Here is a 13,385-nt window from a genome sequence, read left to right as displayed (position 1 = left end):
GTTTAAGCCCAAAGATGTCCTGCCATTTACCAAGTAAAACCCCGAATCTTATGTACTTGGGTGGTGGGTATCCGTCATTAGAGGGTGGGTATTTAAATGAGAAGGTTGTTATCGAAAGCTAGGAATTTCAGATTTTAGAACATTCCTCAGCTTCGCATTCCTGTCCCAGTCTCAGTTCGATGAAGGATACACTAACCGCGAAAAATCGAACGAATTATTGGCGCTCCGAGACGGTTACTCAAATTATAGTTTACAAGGCTGTTGAGTATTTCCTACATCGCAGTCACCACAACATCAACTCACCCAACACCCATCTCCGTGCCCACGGCCTACTTAGCACTCATTATGGGGTATTCACGTACCTAACGGTGGAGTCCCTCCTCTGGAACTCATCAAAGTACTTATTTGTGTGCAAATGAATAAATACCCTGCCTGGTATTGCCTCCCACTGGGAATACCTATTCGGTTGTAAGTACTTGCTTACGGGCAAGGACATGGGAGTGAGCAATGAATGAATGGAGCGAGGCTTTCGTGGTGGATAAGCTTGGCGGGGTGGTGGTATGCCTGCCGCTGGACTGTCTGATGGGCTGTCCGACTGATGATGATAATATCATGAGCATGCGAGTTAATTTCTGGCCTATATTAAAAAAGAAGCGGCACTGAAAGAGGCGGAAGTCAGGATATGTTGGGGGGTGGGAAATGGGTGCGGTACAAAATAATCATATCGTATTATTTTTGGCACTCGTCTCTACCAATTGTTATGCACTTTACATGAAATGGCATCCAGGGTACATATATTTACATTTCAGGGTAAAAAAACAGGAATGGGGATGACCGTGCGAAAATTCGGAAAATCATATGGATTTCATGCTATGCAATTTATTTCGTCTGTAATGTGTTGTACTCATTAAAAATTGATGATCCCTGACAACAGGCAGGAACGATTTAACATGGGAGAAAAAATTTAAGTTTCATTTGTAGGAGAATTTCAAAATTGATTTTGTGATATCTTTTAATGAAATTAGAGTTTGTGGCTTTTTGAAAATGCGCCCCTTTCATGTACCTATCCACGTCCAATTGGGGGGAAGTCGTGGTAAATTTAGGGTTGATAAATTCGGGAAATACTAGCTGGAAAATGCTTTAATAGTCATCCAGGAAGGGTCTTTTGTTGGTACGAATTGAGTTTAATCAGTAGTTGACACCGTTGTTGTACCCTATCAAAACTGTCTAATTAGGACAGGTGAATATTAGCCCCTTGTTTTATGAATGCTTCAAGAGTTAGGTGTGCTTTTTTGTCAAGGCACCGATTTTTAAGGTTTTGTGTAAAACTTTATTCAAAACGGTTCACTGTCTGTCTGCGTGTCTGTCTTTTTTTCGTAATGGTAGGTGGGAAGATTCAAAAGCTACCACTGACTTCCTCCATACGCTTGTGTGGGACTTTTACTCACTAAAACTACTTCCTTCTCCATCCACTCTCCCCGCGGGACTGCCTTATTCGAGATGGTAATCGCCTTCCTCTTTCTTTCTAAACTCCTCTGGGCGTAGCACTCTGTGAATATTCTTTATTGCTTGTTCCACCGCTTTCTATACCTCAGTCGAACTCCACATATTCTTTGTTATGTTTTCCTCTGATAAGTGGATATTGACTATCGTTTCCATTTCCGTTCGGTATGATATGAACCTTGGGAAATAGAAGTGTACAAGCCCCACATCCTGCGTTACGCACTAGCAAATCGGGCCTTTCGGAGAATCATCATGATCAAATCTGCAAAGCCTCCTAGGAACTGCGTCAAATCATGGCCCACGATACCATGTTTGCGTTTAGTCCTGTCTTCAACATTCGGTATCAACCTATGAGTCCAGAATCCTTTCTTGCTCTCGTGCTATCGTTTCTGCCATTCTACTAGTGATAGATCCCTTGACTGTCGGTTCCCTAGCACCGCGAATCCGTGAGTCTTCAGTCGGTAAGATGTCGAAAGGCATCATCCGAGCTATCATACATGCTGCGTCGTCGGATGTCGTTCGGTAAGCGCAGCATGTTTGGAGGACACTAAGTCAATAACCCGCTGCTATTCTTCTTCTGTTGTTAAAATTACTTAGTACAGTTGCCCAGACAGGTGTAAAATAACACCGAAGTAACAACTCTTGAAATGAGTTGCCAATGGCTTTTTCTTGAGTCTCCAATATTCGGTAGCATTCTAGCGATCAACAAGCTGATCTTAGACGCTTTTCTTTGAAGTTCAACCTCTGATCGAATATCACCCCTATTATTGGAGAGCAGGTTGGGATTGTATAATTTCGTCTCCGACTCGAATCTTTATAGAAGAATTTTTCTTTCTGCTCTACGAGTGATAGTCCAGGATTTTCCAACCACGGCTTTATCTGCCATATTGCTTCGTTGGCGTACATTTCGATGTCTTCAACGTGACTTGCTACCATTTGAACTCCTATGTCATCTGTAAATCCATTGGACACCTCCATTGGAGGGGTGGAAAAGTTGCGAGAGAGGCGTCTTCGATGGTATGGTCACGCAATTCGTGCAAACGAGAATTCACTTGCCAACATTGGTCTGAACATCGAAATCGATGGTGAACGACCAAAAGGCAGACCTAAGCTGCTTCTCTGATAGACCACCTTCCTTTCCGCTATTCGGAGTAATCTATTATAGATTACTTTTTCGAAAAGGTTACCGATGGTACTTAAGAAGCATATTGGCCTATATGACGATAGTTCGCCTAGTGGATTGTTTGGCTTCGGGATAAGTATCAGTTTTTGTTTCTTCCACTGTGCAGCGAAAATACCTTCTTTCAAGCACGCAGTAAATACTTGTGCTAAAGTTTCTGGAACTTATCCCTACTGCCAATTTTATAGCTATGTTCGGCATGCCATCTAGCCCGGGAACCTTGTTGACTTTGATGTTTTTGGCCGCATCCAATACCTCTTCGTCGCTTACCTTTGGTACTTTATCGGGGTCAATTTGAATGCTTGAAAGGTCGTCGTTAATTTTCTGAGGGAATAGGACGCCATAGCTGACTTGTATGCACCACCTCAAGGAACAGAGTCAGCTTCTCCAAAGCTGCTTGAGGTGCATGGTTTTACTCTTTGTGATAGCGGTTTGGAGCTTTATTTCTAGCAACCGTGTATAGTTGTTGTAGCTCCTAGTATCCTGACTGGTTTCTGCGGTGCTATCATGGCCTCCTCACATTCAAGCATTCTTTTGGACATTCGTTGATTTCATCATTCCTCCTGAAATTTGGTCTTCGCTTCATGGATCCCGTTCGCCGCGCTTGGAAGCGCCAACTGCATTCGCTCCAGAATCTGTGCAGCCATATCCATTGCATTGCCTGACAAATTTGTACCTTGTTACAATACCTCCGAAAATGTTTCTTTGGTCTAATGGTGCGCCCCATTTCAAAGAAAATCGCTTGATGGTCGCTATGCGTGTATTCCTCGCTAACATGCCATTGGAGATCCTTAGCTAGTATATCACTGACTAATATTATGTTTATTATAGAATTCATTTTTGCACTTCGCAATTTGTTTGATCCTCTGGTGTTAGCCAAAATGATGGTCAAGCGCGAGAAAGCTTCAAGAAATATGAGCCCTCTTGTGTTTGTTTCGTGACTGTCCCATTCTTCAGCCCAGGTATTGAGATCACCCGCTATAATTTTGGGATGATGCGGTTCTGCGTCTCTGATCAATCTTTCGATCAGCGATTTCTACTCACCGGCACTACTCACTGGTAAGGCTTGGGGCAGTGTAGCAACTATAGATATATATTCTCCCTCTCTTAACTCTAATGAATCCATTTTCCGCAATCCCATCTGTTTTTTCTATAGAACGATTTCCACAAACCCAAACTGCAGCTTTTAAACACTTTCCGCTTGTCCATACGCTGAATTGCTTAGGTCATTATATTATTTACAGACAATCGCAACGTCGACCTCATCTTCATATATGGTCTTGCCAAGCAAATCCTGTGCTACTTGGCAATGGTTAAGGTTAAGTTGCATGAACTTCATTTCCTGTCTGTCTATCTGTCTGTCACACGCATTTTTCTCTGATACAGCTCAAGTGATTGACACCAAATTTGGTGAAAAGATACAAACTTGTAGTGATAAGAGTGGGAATTAGGAGATCAGGTCGATCATCCTGATCCCCTAATTCCCACTCTTATCACTACAAATGGCGCCCAACGTGGGGCCAAACAAACTGAACGCTCACGAATACAGTTAGTTATATAATTCTACGTTGAACCTAAGGGGGGTCCTCACACTAAAACCCAAACTCCATGCCATTAACCGTAATCTTCTCTTCTTGGCTGGAACTTTGGTACTTCCCACCTTAAAATAAGACCACCCACATAGATCTCCCGTAAACTCTTGCGAGAAAATGTGTGGCAGATAGAGGACTTACTTTCAGAATGTCATAGTTGTGTTTATAAAATCGAACCATATCCCAGGAGGCCCCTAGACTAAAGTCCTAAGTTAATTAATTTCTGACGTAAATCTACTTGACTAGCACAGATTATTGTGCATTTTGAAATATATCCTTATTTTTATACGAACATCTTTGCTAGCGAGGAAGACAATTATTATCTCAAGGACTTCATAAATGTATATATAATTGCTAAATCCCGGACGATTATAAGCTACCTTTGTTCAGGAGCTTTCCTTACTTCTGCACAACACCTGTCAAACACTATGGGTGACAGATGACGATGATAGCTAGGAACAATTTATATATATGGTCACCGTAGTCCCTTAAATCGGGTATAATGCAAAAGCCAAATCTATCTGCCATCGATGCGGATTTACCGGGATGCGCTTCAGCGTCTTTCTGGTCTTCCCAAGTAACTGACACTCCTTCTTTACTATCCTATGTCATGTGCTTCAGGGCAACACACTCGTCGGCAATTCTGGGATATCGAATTCCATTACCATGTTATAGCCAACATTGCAGATGTAGTCCTTTCTAATGTTTGACCTATCCACTGCTGTTTTTCCCTTTCCTCGAACACGTCTCCCGGCAACTAACTCATCTCCCGATATAGTTCTTCGATTGAAATTGTATTGGGTAGGAGTACTCTAATCACAGGATCCTGACCACTGTTAACGATAGTTTTTAGTTTTCCATTAACAGTAAAGGTTGACATTCCGGCTTCTTATTCAAATATAGAGCCATGCTGCCAAGGTCCATGACTCAGCGAGTGACCAAGCAGATGTCATTAGCATTATCGAGATGTTTGAGGAAAGGTGTAATAGTCAATTGAAACTCTCGTCGCCCTCCAGCTCAGGTAGCATGCAGAGCGTCATCGATAACAAGAAGAAATAACATTGGCGACAGAATTCCTCAGAGATTCTACCTCGATGCAGTATTTTGCGTCATCGTGTGTCGCTCCGATGCTAACATTATCGAAAGCCTTCTCGAAATCGATGAAAGGCACAAATCTAAACTCAGCATGCTGTACCAAAATGATTAGCAGATTAATGTGCAGTACCGAAAGATTCAAAATGGAAACGAGCCTGCTCTCTTTCACGCCTCTGATACGCTTCAGGATTAATTGAGATCTTATATTTGCGAACCCTCCCATTGTCGTAGTTTTGACAGATGCCCTTTCCTAGACTTACAAAGATCACCCCCCCCCCCCCCCAGAATTTATAATTCTGCATCACCAACGTGTTTGCATCATCGGTGATAAGATCACGTTGAGGGTTTGCCAGAACTTGCTTCCCCTGTCCTGAAAGGTCACTGGACACCGCATAAATGTGTTGTTCATATTTTCCATAAAATTTATGGTAGGATTTTTTTTGGAAAATGACTCTTACTTCTTCCTCTAAAGGCCGCATTAAGCATTCAAATTGAGAGCGAGGTTTTCATTAGGGTCGAATACATTTGCATCCTTTGCAGCCCAAATGCAAGATTATCTGGGTGAAGATAGTATTGAGGCCAACGCCTCGGTTTGGTTCAGGGGTCATGCGGATGATATTTGATAATAGTTTTGAACTCTTGATATGTGATAGGAGTCCAAGCAACGTAGCAGAGTATCCTGATTCCTTTAAAAAAATTGGGTGGTTAACTTGGTGTATAGCCGGGACTACCCGTCAAAACGTGATTTTGCAAATGGTTGCAAATCCGACTAACTAGGGACCGACGGAAAACTTTATTTCACAAGGTGGGGTAGGAATGTCGTCAAGAGCTTCCAAGAAAGAGAATGGGCGTATAATCAAAAACGTTAGGAGATGAAGTCAATGCGTAGAACATAACGAGGAAGAAATTAAGTCGCTAACGGTACTCTATCAAGCGTATCGAAATTGAAGTTTAGAACCGAAAATGGGCGGTCACTTTCAGGAACGCATCATTTAAGGGGCTCATGTTAGTTCCTATTTGTACTAAACGAGAAGTTAGGGGATGTTCAAAATAAACATTTAAATTGACTGTTGTTGACCATATTTTTGATTGACAAAAAAAAAACGTCCAGCGTATGATGATTTTCAAAATTAACCTCACAAAAGTGGGGTTGTTTCAAGTGAACATCCAAGTTGACTATTGCTGAGAAGAGATATTAATTTTGATCGGGGTCATTCTAGGACGACATCCACTTCTACCCTTTCTCCAGCACTTTAACAGCGGAGTTAATTCTTGAGTCATAATATTATTCTGGGTAGAGCCGTGCCGTTTTTGAAGTCATTGAAAAGTTTGTCATGCCACCACAGCTTCGGATCGTTTTTGGATTTTTCGGTTTTCCTCCTATCAGCAAAATTACCTCTGAATAGCGCAGTGTGTTAACTGTTTGCCTTAACTGACCCATATGAAACAAGCTATGACCTAATGAAGACGATTGGTGAGGTTCACTTAGAATCTGCATTTTTTCAGCCTAGAGACCCCTACGGTATTAAATGTTGTCATAATGCGTTTGTGTGGTATGTAGTCATACCAGGATGTCTAGGATGTACTTAGAAGCTTCATGGAATGGGGTCGAAATTCCACCAGACAGCTTATTTTTTCACTATAGGAAGAGCTCTGGTATTTTTTTAATAAATTCCGACCCAGTTGACGTCTTATCACTTGAAAATTTATGAAATTGGGTCAAATTTTCAGCACTTCGTCCCATCATGCGCCATTTCCAAAAGAGATATATCTAAATTTGCTTGGAATGCGCTTTCAAATTCAATTACCCACCAACATGGCAATAATATTTTACGCTTCGTAAAGGGAAAATGTAGAAGGAGAAGAAAAAAATAAAAGATCAAACTGCGTGCGAATTAGACCCTCATCTGATACTTTCTCAGATTCAGGTGTTTTTGGGACACGGGCTATGAGGTTCCAATTTCTTCCTGATACCTTATGGCCCATTTAATTGAAAATTACTTGAGCCTAAAGTATCGATCCGAAGGCTCAATATTTCAGTATGACCGCCTTTCATTGCATTTTCAAATTTGATGTTGCTGACCGCTCATACAAAAAAAATTTCGCTCGAAATGTCAAAACAATACATTCAGCTATTACAATGAGGGCAATAGCATGGCAATAATGCCAACGACTGAAGAATGTAGTTGCAGTTGTAGCAGGTGGAGAAGTGAGGAGTTTCAAAGCGATTGTACAAGGAAGGAACATTTTTCCAAATAATTTGAAAAACACAATATATGTATAATAGGTGCATATGGAGAAGTGATTGACTATAAGAGTAAAAGTTTGCACAAATAATGAACCAGAAAGCTGTATGCGGAATTCTCACCCACTAAAGCCACCTCCACTTTCTTCTTTTTACTTTTACGCGGAACTGTCGCAGAGTATTAGGGCTCACACGAACTTGCGGCTAATCGCTTTGGCGATTGACCTCTGCGGCGACCTTGCGGATGCGGTTGTGGGCGGCGAGACGCGGTCAAAATGATTGGCGTTTGACCGACTGCGTAATAGTGCGATTAGATTACCGAACAATGCACAATCAATTCCCAAATGAAGTAGATGCCATATATCGTCGTCATATCAAAAATGTTTACTGTTAAAGAACAGGCTGTTTTACCTGCGCTATATTGATTAGTTACATACATGGATACCAAACCCCCTCCCGCCATTTTAGATTTTTTAAGGGACGCTGACTGACCGATATTTATCAACGGAGCTTGAGAGAGGGGATCTCCCGCTTCTTCCTTCATTGCCTCCTTTACCGTTGCAGAGTCAAGGTTCGAAGTTAAAGCCAACCGTTCTGACACGAAAATAGCGCCACTTTGAGGTGCCATGACTTTTTGAGGTGGGAGGACAACTATAATTCTTCAAACGGATTAGAAAGGGCAATCTTCTTCTTTCCTCCTTACATCTTCCTCATCCTCTCTTCTTCTCGATGTAGGGTTAAAAATTCAAACTTTAAAAAGATGATATTAAAAAGCCTCACTTTGAGGGGCCATTCCCTTTTAAGAGTTGGGTCTCGACGAGGTTGAAATGACTGGCAGTTGTTCAACCGCGTAAAAAAGCGCTTGGGCTATGGGACAGTGATCATTCTGTTCACAGACGAAATAGATTCCATTGAGCTAGCAGGTGTTATCTATTTATACTACCGTTTGAAAGGACGAAAGAAAGGAATATTGGATTCACCCTTTACTCACGTCACGAATTTAGTCAATTTGCAATTTGTTTCCATGAATGAATTATCCCAAAACATTCGCCTTTTCCGTGTCCATTTATCCTTCCATTCTGAATCCTTCCAGTTGCTGCGACGCTTCTTATAATTCGGTGATCAATTCTACAACTTCGCCAACCAAGTTACTAAGCGAGTTGTACGCTGTTGTTAAATTCTTTGCGGTCCAGCATATGCATGAAGCTACCTCGGTCCTTAAAGGTCTCAAGTTCTTGTCACTCGCTTCTCGCCACTTTACACTTTCCGTTTGCCAACTTATCAGTTCTTGAATAGTCCCCTCCTCCGGCTTTACACTGTCCGACCAGGTGAGCACATCCTGCTCACAAATTCGTTCCTGTCCTGTTCCGTAACTTCTCGCATGGCCTCGTCCTGCCACTTTACACCTTCAGCTATGACCTCCTCTTCATGGTTTGCTGTTTTTCGGTTGTTTCGCCCCTGCTCTTTAGTCACCTCCTGACTGATCATTTTTTGCAATTTTCGAATATCCTGGCTGGTACTGGTATTCTCATGAAACTTGTCTACTTCCTCCTTCCGTGTCTCAACTGCTTGCATCATCTTCTCCATCGGCTTTCGAATCTCATTGGAGTTCCCACGCTGTATCATTTCTTTCTGTATACTCACTTCCTAATACATCGGCTTTTCATCCTGAGACACTAGAGTTTCCTCTTTTCTTTCCTGAGGTTCCTCAGAGGAATCTCCGGATCGCTTTGTAGCTTTTACTATGTGTTCTGCTATTTCTGGATTACCTACATACTGCGATTTTTTATTCTCTTGGCACGTTACTTCCTGAGCACTTTCCTTTTGTTCTTCGTTCACCTCTTTTTCATTAAATATTTCTTCAAACCGTTGCTTGAATTCTTCCATAAATTTTCCCTTCCATTCGTCCTGTCGTGTTATCTCTTCCATCAATTTTGCCTACCTTTCACCTTGTCATGTTGTCATCTCTTCTATAAATTTTTCCTGCATACTCGATAAAGCTCGCAGTAAAACTTCCATACCATTGTCATTTGTCACGAAAATTCCAGCAACTACCTCGAGACTCTCGATGGTCGATGCAAGATAATGCTGGAATTATCGGTCCTCAACGTAATCACCTCGCTACTCCAAAACTTGGTGCAGTCTCTTCTGCAATCCTACTTTGCTCCCTGCTGTAAAGAGCCCCAGCAACGCCAGCTCACTTTTGAGCTGCTCCACACTTAAACCCTCGAATTTAACCATTTTGGCTTAAGCAATCCCACCGCTGCCAGCAATTGTTACGTTCTTGTTATACGTTGTTGTTTTACGTACCTCTCGTCACTGGATTACTTAGCACTAAACAAAGCCCCGTTCGTCAGAATATATTTCAATACAACTTTCAAAAACCAAAAATCTAACTTGCGCCCCTTTTTCTCTCATTACAGGAAACACTTCCAACCCCGGGCACTGATCCAACTCTTCCGGAAACAAATCCCGAAGAAGCATACGCCGGCCTTATGAAAGATGCTGACAAACTGAAATTGATGCTTCTGGCTTGGAATTACCAAAATTCAAATGCCATCCGGAATGGAGCAGAAGCTCCAGATCTGGGGGTTGTCGGAGGTCTTTGGGCACAATATCAGAATGCATTGGCTCTAAATGCCAAACAACCGTCAGTTTCTCCAATCAATCGAACAGAACAACCATCACCGATTGAAAACCAGGACGAAACCAATTCGTCAGGACAAAAAGATGAAGATGACGGATCAGAAGATGATTCTGATGATAAACTTGATCAGAATGCTCATGATCCGGAAAGGCTTAAGGCGTTTAATGTAAGGATTTTATTTTGTGTGAGGAGACAGGACAGGAATTAAGGATCGTCAATTTGTTTTTGGTGTATTTACAGATGTTTGTTCGTTTGTTTGTCGATGAAAATTTGGACAGGATGATACCGATTTCGAAACAACCCAAAGAAAAAATCCAGGCTATAATAGATTCTTGCGCTCGCCAGTTTCCGGAATTTTGTGAACGTTCGAGGAAGCGTATTCGAACTTATCTAAAATCGTGCAGACGGAATAAGAAAGCAAGAGAGGGATGGGATAATGCTGTAAGTGAAATTTTTTTTCAATTGTTTTAGTTTGCCTATGTCTCACTGTCGTGGCTATAACATGAAATTTATTTTTTTTTGTAATTAGTCACGTCCGACTCCAGCTCACCTAACATCAGTTCAAGCCGAACAGATCCTGGCAATGGCTTGCGAAAATGAAAGTCTTAATGCTAAGCGAATGCGAATCGGATTAGACCCCATAAGTCAATCTCTTCCACTTACTAGTAATAGTACAGTTACCACAGATGTCGTTGCACCATCCATTACCTATCCTGGATTCCGTGCCACGCCAAGCACAACAGCGGTCAGTACATCTGAACTGGACGCAGCACAACCTTCAACTACAACACAAACAGTATCTTCAGCACGTAGTTCTCCCATTAGCTTGACAACGAATCTCCCTGCACCCGCTGATTCAAAGCCAAATACCCCAGCAGTTAATGGTACGGTGACAAGCCAGATTGCTAGTCCTTTGTATCGTCCAACTGAATTCACATCGCCAACATCAACTTCATCACCATATACTTCGTCAACCCGACCGACCGCTGCATACCCAGTTTTCTTTCCAGCTTCAAACAATGTTAATGGTAGGTACCCCGGTCTATTAATGACAAATTATTGGTTTAGTGCTATTTTAATTTGTATATCAGCGCAATTAAAGGCTTTGTAATAATAGTGGCATTCAAAATTCCTTTAGCTACTCCCACTGATCTGTCAATGAAGCAACATACTCCTACAACAACGCAACCATGCAACCAGCAACTACCAACCCTACCGGTTAATACAGGAGCACCTGTACCAGCATCTGGTCGCCCGCCTCTTCTGTCACACAAGCTGAACCCGAACGAGATGAGTGCAGTTCGTCAGCTCATCACGGGCTATAGGGAGAGTGCGGCATTTCTGCTGAGATCAGCAGACGAACTGGAACAATTACTTCTTCAGCAGCAGTAAGGGAAACAAAATGGTGCGAAATACTCATAAATTACTACGCATAAACATAACTATTTCGACTACAGGGCGAGAGAGCGTTTCAGAAGTTGAACTGTCAACTTAGTGCACAGAAACAAGTTCTTCTTTTCAAAACTATTTTTTTTTTTCGTTGAAAAAGTTTACGTGGTTGCATTGCAGTTTGTCTGGTACGCATGCTTCTAGATTTTTAGTATATTTTTCAAATCCTTTTTCTCGCGATTAATTCAGCGGACTGGAAACGTAAAAGTAAGTAAACTACAATTCTGGTAAATACAAATGTGATATTCAACTGATTTTTTTGGCACAAAAATATTTCTTGGATTTTTACATTACTCATTGTCAAAAGAGAACTATTTCCTGGTATTTTTAAAAAAGAAATAAAACTGATTTAATTTTGAATTATTACTAAAATTATTTCCAGTAACTTACTTCCAATTATGATATAGAATAGTAACCATTAATGGAGCTAGTTGAACAATAGTTAGTGAATAAAGGCAGGCTCATTTTTAATCTTTAAAAAAGGTTCTCCAAACCATTGCACAAGCTTTCATAACAAGGTGTCAATCAAATTTTCAGAAACTATCCCATTTTCAAAATTTATGTTTAATTTCAGTCAATTTCTTTCTATGGAAAAGTAGATATTTTTTAATTAAATAAATTAAAAATAATAAAACTCCGAAATGTCAGAACAGGGTGATATATTAAAACTTTGAGTAAAAATGACTTTTACTGTTCATTGTGATTTAGTTTTATAATTTTGTCTTTTAATTTAAAAATTTTGATGCTTTAGAATAATTTAATTTTGAAAATAATCAGATTTTTATTTATAATTTCTTTAAATATATTTCTTTCTTTCAGTCTAATTTATAATTTAATCCATTCAAACTAGTATATACTAAAACAAACTTATTTACTAAGAATAAAACTACAAACGGGTGATTCTCACAAGAAAATTGAATATGAAATATTTGTTACTATTGAATTTATAAATATTTAATGAAATTAAATTACATAAACTTTCTATATATAAATATATATTTTCTAATCTCGATAGGTATGTGTATGTACTAATTGTAATATTTCACTTTGTTTAGAAATAATATTAAAGAAAACTACATTCTTTTAGCTTTCTTAGGAATCTTTTGTCGTTTCTTTAAGAACTCCCTAAATAGATGCCATAATATAAACGTAAATAAAGATAAATGTAAAATACTTTACTTGAAAGTTCATGAGAAAGTAAACTAAGAAAATCGTATTTAAAAATTAAGATAAAAATTTGAAATCAGGGCACGATTATAAATTTTTAGATTGTAGAAGTACTAATATAACAAAAGAAAGCTTTCGTTTAGTAATAAAAAGTAACAATTAAAGAAACCGATTTTATTTATTATTATTTATGTATCTACGTTGTTTACCTTAACTTCTGGTGAATACTAAAAATGAAGTATAGTTTTAAACATTGAAAATTATAATCAAAATAATATATAATAAATAATGAATGAATAAAGTAAAAATTATGCGAAAAATTAGTATTTTTATCTGAATACTTTTGCTATTATATACCCAGTAAAAAGGTAAGTAAATGTTCTTTGGATTGAATCTATAATAAAAGAAAAATTGTTCAGCAGGAAATGACAATTTAAGAAGAAGAAAAACTTATAAATCATATTTGAAAAAAGGACCTCCCGGAAATGACAATTTATTATCAAAGAT

The 13,385-nt window shown here is 39.7% G+C and overlaps 1 protein-coding gene across 1 annotated transcript in view; it reads left to right on the top strand.

Moving 5' to 3' along the window:
- LOC119653073 overlaps nucleotides 1-13,179 on the top strand; it is a 128,911-nt gene extending 115,732 nt beyond the window's left edge. The window contains exons 6-9 of the mRNA XM_038057557.1: nucleotides 10,039-10,428; nucleotides 10,503-10,703; nucleotides 10,792-11,290; nucleotides 11,401-13,179. Of these exons, the coding sequence (XP_037913485.1) occupies nucleotides 10,039-10,428; nucleotides 10,503-10,703; nucleotides 10,792-11,290; nucleotides 11,401-11,654 (1,344 nt within the window). The 3' untranslated portion in view covers nucleotides 11,655-13,179. The remainder of the gene's footprint in view (nucleotides 1-10,038; nucleotides 10,429-10,502; nucleotides 10,704-10,791; nucleotides 11,291-11,400) is intronic.
- Nucleotides 13,180-13,385: the final 206 nt, after the last annotated feature.

Source organism: Hermetia illucens, chromosome 3, assembly GCF_905115235.1.
Source record: "Hermetia illucens chromosome 3, iHerIll2.2.curated.20191125, whole genome shotgun sequence".
NCBI lineage: Eukaryota > Metazoa > Arthropoda > Insecta > Diptera > Stratiomyidae > Hermetia > Hermetia illucens.
The sequence above is the reverse complement of the archived record's forward strand: the minus strand, read 5'-3'. Positions and strand labels throughout refer to the sequence as shown.